At 42.4% G+C, this 12,952-nt stretch overlaps 1 protein-coding gene across 1 annotated transcript in view; it reads left to right on the top strand.

The window, feature by feature from the left end:
• LOC134348765 (collagen alpha-3(VI) chain-like) overlaps positions 1–12,952 on the top strand; it is a 201,553-nt gene that overhangs the window by 42,343 nt on the left and 146,258 nt on the right. The window contains exons 4-5 of the mRNA XM_063052567.1: positions 6,176–6,775; positions 11,385–11,993. Of these exons, the coding sequence (XP_062908637.1) occupies positions 6,176–6,775; positions 11,385–11,993 (1,209 nt within the window). The remainder of the gene's footprint in view (positions 1–6,175; positions 6,776–11,384; positions 11,994–12,952) is intronic.

The raw sequence follows: 12,952 nt of genomic DNA, 5'->3' as shown, positions 1-12,952 counted from the left end.
CTGAGAGCTTGGATACATACATGGAATTATGATGTAGTGGCCATTACAGAGACTTGGCTGGCACCAGGGCAGGAATGGATTCTCAATATTCCTGGATTTCAGTGCTTTAAAAGGGATAGAGAGCGGAAAAAGGGGAGGAGGGGTGGCATTACTGGTCAGGGATACTATTACAGCTGCAGAAAGGGTGGGTAATGTAGCAGGATCCTCTTTTGAGTCAGTATGGGTGGAAGTCAGGAACAGGAAGGGAGCAGTTACTCTATTGGGGGTATTCTATAGGCCCCCTGGTAGCAGCAGAGATACAGAGGAGCAGATTGGGAGGCAGATTTTGGAAAGGTGCAAAAATAACAGGGTTGTTATCATGGGTGACTTTAACTTCCCTAATATTGATTGGTACCTGATTAATTGCAAGGGTTTAGATGGGGCAGAGTTTGATAAGTGTGTCCAGGATGGATTCCTGTCACAGTATGTGGACAGGCCGACCAGGGGGAATGCCATACTAGATCTAGTACTAGGTAATGAACCGGGTCAGGTCACAGATCTCTCAGTGGGTGAGCATCTGGGGGACAGTGACCACCGCTCCCTGGCCTTTATGATTATCATGGAAAAGGATAGAATCAGAGAGGACAGGAAAATTTTTAATTGGGGAAAGGCAAATTATGAGGCTATAAGGCTAGAACTTGTGGGTGTGAATTGGGATGATGTTTTTGCAGGGAAATGTACTATGGATATGTGGTCGATGTTTAGAGATCTCTTGCAGGATGTTAGGGATAAATTTGTCCCGGTGAGGAAGATAAAGAATGGTAGGGTGAAGGAACCATGGGCGACAAGTGAGGTGGAAAATCTAGTCAGGTGGAAGAAGGCAGCATACATGAGGTTTAGGAAGCAGGGATCAGATAGGTCTATTGAGGAATATAGGGAAGCAAGAAAGGAGCTTAAGAAGGGGCTGAGAAGAGCAAGAAGAAGGCATGAGAAGGCCTTGGAGAGTAGGGTAAAGGAAAACCCAAGGCATTCTTCAATTATGTGAAGAACAAAAGGATGAGAGGAGTGAAGGTAGGACCGATTAGAGATAAAAGTGGAAAGATGTGCCTGGAGGCTGTGGAAGTGAGCGAGGTCCTCAATGAATACTTCTTTTCGGTATACACCAATGAGAGGGAACTTGATGATGGTGAGGACAATATGAGTGAGGTTGATGTTCTGGAGCATGTTGATATTAGGGGAGAGGAGGTGTTGGAGTTGTTAAAATACATTAGGACAGATAAGTTCCCGGGGCCTGACGGAATATTCCCCAGGCTGCTCCATGAGGCGAGAGAAGAGATTACTGAGCCTCTGGCTAGGATCTTTATGTCCTCGTTGTCCACAGGAATGGTACCGGAGGATTGGAGGGAGGCGAATGTTGTCCCTTTGTTCAAAAAAGGTAGTAGGGATAGTCCAGGTAATTATAGGCCAGTGAGCCTTATGTCTGTGGTGGGAAAGCTGTTGGAAAAGTTTCTTAGAGATAGGATCTCTGGGCATTTAGAGAATCATAGTCTGATCAGGGACAGTCAGCATGGCTTTGTGAAGGGCAGTTCGTGTCTAACAAGCCTGATTGAGGAGGTGACCAGGCATATAGATGAGGGTAGTGCAGTGAATGTGATCTATATGGATTTTAGTAAGGCATTTGACAAGGTTCCACATGGTAGGCTTATTCAGAAAATCAGAAGGCATGGGATCCAGGGAGGTTTGGCCAGGTGGATTCAGAATTGGTTTGCCTGCAGAAGGCAGAGGGTCGTGGTGGAGGGAGTACATTCATATTGGAGGACTGTGATGAGTGGTGTCCCACAAGGATCTATTTTGGGACCTCTACTTTTCGTGATTTTTATTAACGACCTGGATGTGGGGGTAGAAGGGTGGGTTGGCAAGTTTGCAGACGACACAAAGGTTGGTAGTGTTGTAGGTAGTGTAGAGGATTGTCAAAGATTGCAGAAAGACATTAATAGGATGCAGAAGTGGGCTGAGAAGTGGCAGATGGAGTTCAACCCGGAGAAGTGTGAGTGTGAGCTGGTACACTTTGGAAGGACGAACTCCAAGGCAGAGTACAAAGTAAATGGCAGGATACTTGGTAGTATGGAGGAGCAGAGGGATCTGGGGGTACATGTCCACAGATCCCTGAAAGTTGCCTCACAGGTAGATAGGGTAGTTAAGAAAGCCTATGGGGTGTTAGCTTTCATAAGTCGAGGGATAGAGTTTAAGAGTTGCGATGTAATGATGCAGCTCTATAAAACTCTGGTTAGGCCATACTTGGAGTACTGTGTCCAGTTCTGGTCGCCTCACTATAGGAAGGATGTGGAAGCATTGGAAAGGGTCCAGAGGAGATTTACCAGGATGCTGCCTGGTTTAGAGCGTATGGATTATGATCAAGATTAAGGGAGCTAGGGCTTTACTCTTTGGAGTGAAGGAGGAGGAGAGGAGACATGATAGAGGCACACAAGATAATAAGAGGAATAGATAGAGTGGATAGCCAGCGCCTCTTCCCCAGGGCACCACTGCTCAATAGAGGAGGACATGGCTTTAAGGTAAGGGGTGGGAAGTTCAAGGGGGATATTAGAGGAAGGTTTTTTACTCAGAGAGTGGTTGGTGCGTGGAATGCACTGCCTGAGTCAGTGGTGGAGGCAGATACACTAGTGAAGTTTAAGAGACTACTAGACAGGTATATGGAGGAATTTAAGGTGGGGGGTTATATGGGAGGCAGGGTATGAGGATCGGCACAACATTGTGGGCTGAAGGGCCTGTACTGTGCTGTACTATTCTATCTTCTATGTTCCATTAACGTGTTCTCTGAGGAGCTGCAGCTTGGTTAACCGAGTGTATATGTGGTTAGCTGGGACTCTAGAGGTCTCTCAGAATTCCCACATCTCACACAAAGAACATAATACAGCCCCTGGAGACATTCTCACAGCTCTAACTATGTACTAGCAAAAAAGTATGAAGAATGTAGAAGAGGAAACTTATCAGATATGTACCTCACCCAAGCCTCCCCACTCTAACACTGGTCTGCTCACAGAATAGCTGCTCCCCTTGTTCCTGCTTTATTTTTATTTGCCCTTGCTAATGAATCACAGTTTATTTGGACTGTCGGAAAACTCAGAGAGCAGGGGAATGCTCCTTTTTAAAATCTCGTTCACAGACCCGTGAGTTGCCTTCGCTCTCTCTCCTGATTCGATTGGGCCACTGGAATATACATGGCCTACAAGACCTCTTTTTGTGTCACTGGTTGAGCTCCTTTGCTATAAAGAAAAAAAATATGAAAAGTAAATATCCCTCTGTCTTATAGTTTTTACATAAATCTATAAGTTTTATACTTTTCTATGTTCACGAACTGGAAGAAATGACATTTTTCTACTGCCTGTCAAATAGGCACATAAAATACAGGTTTAAACAGTTGACTGATCCAACTGCTAGCCTGTCCTATCAATTATTCTTTGTTACCAGCACCAATTCATTCAGAAAGTCCTAAATGGCCTGCAACATACTTACGTGATTTGCTGTCGCTGAGTTTGGAGTCTGCAATTTTTCTCTGCTGTACATAAAACAAATTGAGCCCTCAACCGTTATAGAACTAGAGTCCTTAGAGTTCAAAATGAAGCTATTTGATCCATTAAACTTTTTGTCAATACCACACACTCATCTCTCCATCTCCAAATCATTTCCTCATGGCCATATCAATTCCCTTTTGAAAAGGAGCGATAAAGTCTGCTTCCAGATCTGTTCAGGCACACAATTAATTCAAACTTGTTTCTCAATTCTCAATTCAGTTCATTTTTTTTGCTCTTCCTAGAATCCTTTACTTTGAAGACACCCGTCAAATTAACTCAAGATGCTATCTGCACAAAAGAGAATAATTCCAGTTTGTCATATCAGTCCACATTTCTTGTGCCTGAACAAATGTCATATCCATGTCATTGCTGACCCTTTTATTCCTATGGGCTTAAATATATCTGACTTCCTAGTAATGTGTCATTTCGTTTCGTACCTTTTAAGGTCTTTTGTTCTTACAAACCTTCTGTACTTTTATCAGAAATTCCATGATGCTTGCAAATCAAACTTAACAAATTTATTCTGATTTTCCTCTGTTAATCCATGCTTGTTCAGGTGATTATTACTTAGATCAGATTATTGTTTTCAGCATCTTTCCCACACCTGAAGTAGTAATTGGATTGTATTTACATGAACATGCAGGTAATGTTTACGAACTTCTCGTCCTTTGCAACACCACAGTGCCCAAGAAGGACTGGAAAATTACAGCTAATACCTGCACAACTGTGACCCTTATTTTCTCAGCAACTTTGAGCTGCTGACATCCATCTGTATTGTCAGTCCTTCTGGTTTGTCTCCTTGATCACTGTTCATCTTCTTTATTATACCTACGAACATGGGCAACATTTTCTCCTTCATGAAAAACAGATTATCTGAGTTTGCAATGCGCCGATAGATGGATCTTCTGAACACACTTCAGAAATTCTTCTCTACTTCATTTATACTTTTACTATCCCAAATTATATCAGGACAGTTGAGGCTCATATTATCATATTCTATCATTTTGCCTCTGTGCACAATTTTCTATGTGTAGAAGTGGCATAGAAGTTTACTGATACCTCTGTTATTTCTGAACTAGAGCACTATTCATAGATCCTATGCTTCTCCCTGGAGCTTTCTCCTTCCAATGTTCTCCCCTATCAGAACTTCCATATGGTATCTCTCTGTCCTTTACTCACTTTACTGCAAATCTTGTCTGTACCCAGTCATGTCCTAGTTTGATTAAGTTCCATGTAATCTCCTCAGAATCATAATCCAGACTGTAGCTCACCAATCACTTTTATCGTTTTCATAATATCCTGCATTTTCACCTCCTATTTTCTCCTGTTCTCTCCAAACTACTCGCAATTTGACTGTGTTGTTATCCAAACCGTACTTTGCTAATCGACTGCTGCATCCTGATTCCCATTTCCCATCTCTTCCACCCACACCGCTACTCCCGGCACTCCTATCACATTAGTTAACCCCTTCTACATGGCACTATTAACCCCTACTGTTTGGGGTATTAGTCTCATTTGGAACTGCAGCTCCTATATTGTTAGAGGGCCACAGTTAACACACGTGCGTGCCATTATTGGTCCGATGCAGTCTGGTAAAAGCGTCAGTGCACCAAGAGTGGCTAACTCCTTCGACTCATCAGCCCACTTCCACTGCTTGAGCTGTTAGCCCATGAGATACTTCCCTGTTATGCATTATCAAGCTTCGTATCAATATTGTATTTCGAAATGGGGAGCAGAAGTGTCTAATAGTCAAGCATAAAATAAAAAAGCAGCCCATCAACAGAAATGCAAACAATTGAAAGAATAACGCTACAGAAAACCTTCCAAAAATTTCATTGCAAAATCTTTTCAGACTCCCAATTTGGAGGGGTTATGTGTTCCTGTCCAGATTTCGACTTAGGGCTTCTCAGCTGTTCTTTGCAGGCAGCGCTCTGTATCACTCGGTTGGTGTTAACTTTGTTCACTTGTTCAGTGTTTTGATGCGACTTTCCTCCTCAATAAATGTCATCCAGATATACAGTTCAAAAGAAAGCAAAAAGCTCCCGGAAAAGAAATGCAAAAAAGGAGAAAAATGAAATGAACTTTGAAAATTATCCCGCTGCTTTATATTTTGAATTGCCACGTCCCAGTGAGATTTTCATTCCCTGTTCAGCCAGATCACCGTTTTTAAGCAGCAGTTCCACTCCAATTTGTTTCTTTGTATTTTTGATATTCCCTCTCCTCCTCCACAATTCTGAGAGCTGAATGGATACTTCTAAATTGCTTTTTTAAAAAAATAAACAAAATTTAATTAATTAAATTTAAATTTAAAAATTAAATAATTAAACCGCCAAAAAAACTTCCGAATCAGTTTGGTGGGGGAGGGACTGGGGAAGGCACAAATGAATAGCAATCTGGCCCAACAGTTGTAAGTATTTAAAATAGTCAAAAAATGCAGAATGAAGCATAAAGCTGGCAGACTGACCGACACCGCTTTATTTTAATGTTCCGTTCACTGTGATGAGTTTGATGCTGAGTTTTGGAGAGTGCTCAGCTGTTAATCCTTGCATGGAGGTCACCTGTTTTAACATGTTCACCTTTTGCATTTGTCTTTCTTTTTAAAGCGCAAGAATCGGCTGACCTAATTTTCTTAATTGACGGATCTGCCAGCGTTGGAAGTGTCAATTTTCAATATATACGCGATTTTATCGTAAATTTGATCGACAATCTCGAGATCGGCCCTGACAGAATCCAAATCGGTGTGGTACAATACAGCGATGAGCCCAACACCGAGTTCTATTTAAATACATACTCCACGAAAACAGAGGTTCTGGATGCTGTGAAAAGACTTCAACCAAAAGGCGGAGATGAAATAAATATTGGCACGGCCGTACAATTTTTAGTCGACAATCATTTTATCAAGTCGGCCGGCAGCAGGGCATCAGAAGGGGTCCCACAGGCAGTAGTCATTATCATTTCTAGTGAGTCCAGTGATGATATAAATCAGGCAGAACTATTACTAAAGCAAGGTAGTATATATTCATTTTCTATTGGAGGTAGAGATGCCGACAATAATGAACTTGCTCAGCTTTCAACTGATCCGTCCTTTACTGCCTTGATCACCGAATTCCGTGATATTGCTCAGTTGCAGCAGCAGGTTTTACCAATGGTCTCGGCAGTGGCCCGAAGGGAAATATATCTTGAACCTCTGGTGCAGAGTGAAGGTATGTATGATCCAAATTTAGTCCCAACTGTTTGCAACCTAACAGGCATACAGGAGCCCTATGGTCAATTGGGAAGATTTTTGTTAATGATACTGCAAATGACCACACAGAAATGTTACCAGCTTGGAACACCAGACTTTATGGATGGTCATCTTGTTAAAATTTAAGTCATTGAACGTTATTGGAGATTCTGCAGGTGGGTAAACGCTGACAGAGGGGTAGAGGTAGGTAAAGAAATGTTTATTTTAACAGGTAATTTATCGCAATAGAATATTTAAAACCAGGCTGAACCAGAGATGTAATGGAGTAAGATGTCGTAGGGTGGAGTTGGGAGTGGGGAAGCTCATGTGCAGAAGATGCACTGGCATAAATCCACTGGGTTCAGTGGTCTATTTTTCTATTTTAAACATTGAATTGTGGAATAAAGTACCTTTGATTAAGGTAAAGTATGGGCTGTGAAATATATTGAGAAGTCAAAATCAATGCACTCACTTTGAGGACTTCATGGCTTCAAGTTCTTTTGCACATTATTTTCTAAGATGATTCTTTCATTGAAATTTACAGGTTCTTTTCTATGTGCTCTCAAAGTCAATGAGATCAATGGCACATTTTTTTTATTTTTATATATCTTAATATGTCATGGACCTCAGAGAGTGGGAGTCTGGCCTCTTTAACAGTGATTATAACATATTCCACTCTGAATATTAAATGGGCTGAGACTGGCAGCATGTTTGTGGAGTTGGTTTCCCCCCCAGGAAAACAAATTGGAATAATTGATTAGGGAGATACATTCTTCCAGGCTTCCTTCCCTGGTTGGTGGTTGAGGATATATTTGGTCATACTGGGAAGCAGCTAAAGGTAGGTATGCTCCTTGCTAATGCACACCCTTCTGAAGGGGCATGTTGCAATTTGGGAACCTTCTCATCCGCTGTGAGCTTCCTCATAAAGTATTCCATAAAACTCCACATGTTATGTTGTCTTTCTTGCCAATGACTCTAGCACAGAAAGATTATGTTCAGGTTTGTTGAGAAGAGTCATCTTGATTTCGCCTGATTTGACAGTGGTTTTCGAAACCCAGTGTGAAACTATAGAAAAGATGAGACTTGATTTGGAAAAAAAATGCCTTATTTTGTTCTAAACTTGATTTAGAATAAAATTGACAGAGAAAGACCAATCTAAATGTAATATTTAGAGAGTGAATGCTCATCTTTCTCTCAGTAACAAAATAACAAACTCACCTAAACTCAATATGATGTTGGAGTACTTGTGCTCATTCTGCACCACACTCCTATTGACTGCAGTATCATTTCCCCAGAAGCCATTATTGGAACCATTGCTGTGTATATTGCACCAAGACATGCAGTTGCAAGTGCAAAATAGATTATGCTGAGGAATCTGTTTGCATCCAGACAGGTTCAGCTGTGTGGGAGGTCTGCACAAAGCTTTTCCTCATGTAGTTGGGCACAATCTCTTTGCAGTTAGCAGTCCACCACTAGGGAATCAGAGGATGAAGGTTCAGACCATTGGTGGACTGATCTGGAGAAAGTGGGTAATGGCATAATGGGTAATGGCCAGCTACATTTTGAATAAGGAATTAGAAGTGGTAATGCAATGTCAACAGGCTCTTATTGAGGGTTCTGGGATACCTGGCAGCACATGGTAAAATAGGCCAAAGTCAGCATAGTTTCCTTAAGAGAAAAAACAATCTGTTCGAATCCTTTGAGGAAATAACAAGCAGGATAGACAAAGAAGAATAGGTGGATTTTCAGAAGGCTTTGAAATGGAGCCACACATGAGGCTTAACATGCTAAGAACCCGTGGTATTACAGAAAAGATACTAGCTAGCATGGGTACAACATTGGCTGATTGGCAGGAGCCAAATAAAGGGAATAAAACTAGCCTTTTCTGACTGATGTGGTCCACAGGTGTTGGTGTTAGGACTGCTTCTGTCATGGTCCGGTCCATGAAGTCCATATTCCAGTTCACGGTCCAGTCCATCGACCCTTGCTCCAGGTTTTCCTGTCTACCGTTTCTGTTCTTGTTGAGCTCTAATTGAGGCAGCTGATGCTCATTGGGGCTGGCTGCATAAATACCTTCAGAGACCAGGGTGTGGGTGATGGATTGTTCTTGTCCTTACTCCTTGTATCCCTTCCCCTGCCTTCTCTTTCCTGGCCTGAAGCCCTGCCTTGTCTTGCTGGTAACTCTCGCCTCGCCTGAAGTTCTGTCTTGCCTTGCATTACCTGAAGCCTTGCCTTGTCTTGCTGTCTTGTCCTGGAGCCACCCCGTACCTAGCTCCCTTCCTGTCCCTTGCCTCCGCCGGGTAAGTCACGCCGTCTTGCCATTACCCTCAGGTTGGTTCTGTCCCTTCCTGTTCTTAGTCTCCGTCGGGTAAGTCAGGCCGTATTGCCATTACCTATGGTTGGTTCTGTCCCTTCCTGTTCTTAGTCTCCGTCAGGTAAGCCAGGCCGTCTTGCCATTACCTATGGTTGGTTCCGTCTCCTCCTGTCCCTTGCCTCCGTTGGGTGGTTATTCGCGCCCTGCCCAGGGGTACCGCGCCCTGCCCAGGAGAACCACGCACTGCCCAGGTGAAGACTCCAGCCTCCTGCCAAACCTCGCCTCGAGTCTGTAGCCCCAAGCCTGAAGACTCCAGCCTCCTGCCTCCTGCCAAGCCCCGCCTCAAGTCTCTAAGACTCCAGCCTCGTCCTGCCTGCCAGCCAAGCCTCGTCCTTACCTAGTTCTGGGGTCCGAGCCAGAGGCAAGACCCAGGTACTGGGTCCTTGTCCAGTCTCTGGCTCAGAGTCCAAGCCCGAGCTCCTAGCTGTCTTGTCCAGTCCTGTTCCGAGTTCCCGGTTTTCGTGTCCATGTCTTTGCCCTCAGCCTGTATCCTAGTCCTGTCCCTAGTACTTTAGTGTCTGTGTCTTGCACTTGGGTCCGTTCCCAGCCACCTCCTTATGACAGCTTCTTTTTATGTCTTTGTGTGTCAATAATTTGGTGATGGAATTGATGGCCTTGTGGCCAGGTTTGCAGATAATACGAAGATAAGTGGAGGGGCAGAAAGTGTTAAGGAAGCAGGGAGGCTGCAGAGGAGCATAGATGGATTAGGAGAATGGGCAAAGCAATGGCAGATGGAATACAGTGTTAGAAAGTGCATGGTCATGCACTTCGGTTGAGGTATAAAAGTGTAGACTATTTTTTGAACTGGGAGAACATCAAAATATCTGAGTTGCAAAGAGATTTTGGAGTCTTTGTGCAGGATTCTCTTGAGGTTAGCTTGCAGGTTTAGTCAGTGGTGAGGAAGGCAAATGCAATGTTAGCATTCATTTCAAGAGGACTAGAATATAAAAGCAAGGATGTAATGCTGAGTCTTTATAAAGCACTGGTGAGGCCTCACTTGGAATATTGTGAGCAGTTTCGGGCCCCTTATCTTCAAAAGGATGTGCTGACATTAGAGAGGGTTTAGAGCTGGTTCATGAGAATGATTCCAAGATTGAAAGACTTTTCATATGAGAAATGTTTGATGGTTCCGGGCCTGTACTCGCTGGAATTTAGAAAAATGAAGCAGGAGCTCATTGAAGCCTATCGAATGTTGAATGGCCTAGATAAAGTGGATGTGGAGAGAATATTTCCCATAGTGAGAGAGTCTAGGACCAGAAAGCACATTTCAAAATAGAGGTACATCCATTTAGAACAGAGATTAGGATATATATATTTTTTTTAACCAGACAGTGGTAAATCTGTGGATTCATTGCCACAGGCAGCTGAGAGACCAGGTCATTGGGTGTATTTAAAGTGCAGATTGATAGATTTGATAAATCAAGAATCAAGGATCAAGGCATGAAAGGTTGTGGGAGAAGGCAAAAGAATGGTGTTGAGAGCCATGATCAAATGGCAGAGCAGACGCAATGGGCCGAGTGGCGTAATTTAGCTCCTATACCTTATGGTCTTATTACTGACCTATTCCACTTCATTCTGGGGGGCACTTCAGGTTTTTGAAGGAATGGTTCAAAGTTGAGGTTATCTGATGATACCATCATCATATTTGATAACTTTGTTTATTTTTCTTGTTTATATTTATCATCTATGTTAACCACTGAAGGATTTCACAATTTTCTCCCATGGGATATGAAGATTTTACGAGTATGTTAAGCAGAACTTTTCATCCCAAAACCTGGGTTTGAACCTATAACCAAAGGCTGTGAAAGAATTCTGCGTGAGAATGCTAATAAATCATTCATTTCCAATGAAGTTCTCATGGGAATTAGCAAAATTCAGTCCAGTACAGTAACAGGAGTTTCACTACTTAAGGAATTTTACCTGAAAATAAATTTAGAAAGTAATCTATTTTCTATCACCAAGGCTCTATCATGATGCACTCAAACTTCACAAGAATAGACATTAAAAGCTGGTCTGTTTGCAATACAGTTTTGGGCTGATCAAGTTTTTCAAGAGAAGAGGATATGTATTTTTTATTGAATAATTAAACTTCCAAGGAAATTTCAATGTTGTATATTTAGGTCCAAGGTGAATTTGAAGTTAACCTGTTTGTTCTTGTTTATTTGTAGATTTGGGAATGTCTTCAAAATCAAACTAACTTAAAACTGTTTTACAGTTCCGGATAGGAGGAGGGACATTATATTTCTGATGGACGGCAGCTCTAGTGTTGGATCTTCAAACTTTTTGAAAATGCGTGAATTTATCTTAAAAGTAGTTAACAGATTTTCAATTGGACCGAATGCAGTGCAAGTTGCTGTCGTGCAATACAGTGATGTTCAAAAAACGGAGTTTAGCCTAAATAGTTACACTGAAAAACGCAAACTAACTATTGCTCTTAAAAAGCTGCGACCGATTGGTGGACCCTCACGTAACACTGGGGCTGCACTGGACTTTGTCCTCCGAGAACAGTTTACCACATCTGCAGGGAGTCGAGAAGACCAAAATATCCCCCAGTTCCTGGTGCTTGTCACTACTGGACCATCTCAAGATAGCATTCGCATCCCTGCATTTGAGTTCAAGAAAAGAGCTATAATAACGTTCTGTGTCGGAGTTCTGCAGGCGGATAGCGCAGAACTGCGTGAGATTGCATTTGCCCCACATTTCGTACTTGAGGTACCTAGTTTCCAGGCTCTACTCCAGAAACCGAGAGAGATTGCAGCAACGTTACTCACATTGGGTCCTCCCATAGTGATTACTGAAGAGCCTACAGTTATCACAACCGAAGGTATTGGCATCTTGCGTGTCACTTTTTTCCACTAACTTTATGTTTAGAGTCCTATTATTGTTGAGATGAAATACTTTATTGTCTGCTTGGTGAAACGAAACTGACGTATTAATTTGTTTTGAAGGTAAAATGGGGTGGTCCTTGCATTAAGAAAGGTGAAATCATAGCAGGATGTCCATTCCATTACCAGCTTGTTTTCATTGCCGAGAAGTGCACATGTGAATCATGGAGTGATCTATCAAACACAGGAACTTTTCAGCCCATAAGTAGTGTATGAATCATTGAACAAAATAATTGTGATCTCCTTTCCTTTGTGGACAGCAGTGCTTGAAGCCTAGCAAGGAAGTTAGCTTCTTCTGATAATCAGTTTTTTCTGTTTGTTTCAGAACTGGTCATTTCTCTTGTAAGATCATTAGCTCAGTTTTTCTCTCACCATGTACGTCACCTGACCAGTCCAACACCTCTTGCGCCTCCCACTGTAGATTTCCAGCAGAAGCTGTACCTACATCTCACAGATCCAGTGCCATAGTTCATTCATTCTCGTCCCCTCTCCACTGCCCCCCCCCTTGACCCCCTCACCCCTCTTTATCTCTGTCTCCTCCATTTTCATCTCTTTTTCCACAAGGGTCAGCCATGATTCCCAAATGTTAATCATCCTGTCTTTGACAGCATTAATCAAATTTGTATCAGGACAGCGTTGATCTTCTGTCTATCATGGGCATTCTGTTTGCTTTCTCCATCCCCCCCCCCAACCTGTAACTTACACACACCTTTTTTACTCACTTTTCCAGTTCAGATGAATTACTATTAGAAATAAAACATTAGCTCTATTTCTCTCTCAACAGATGCAGCTTGATCTGAGTATTTTCAGTATTTTCTGTTTAATGGAAAGAAACAGCTGGATTACCCATCTTTGAAGATTGTAACATTGAATGTAAAAACATGCATGCCATATTAAT

This window comes from Mobula hypostoma, chromosome 6, assembly GCF_963921235.1.
Source record: "Mobula hypostoma chromosome 6, sMobHyp1.1, whole genome shotgun sequence".
Taxonomy (NCBI): Eukaryota; Metazoa; Chordata; class Chondrichthyes; order Myliobatiformes; family Myliobatidae; genus Mobula; species Mobula hypostoma.
This window is presented reverse-complemented; position numbering and strand designations above follow the sequence as displayed.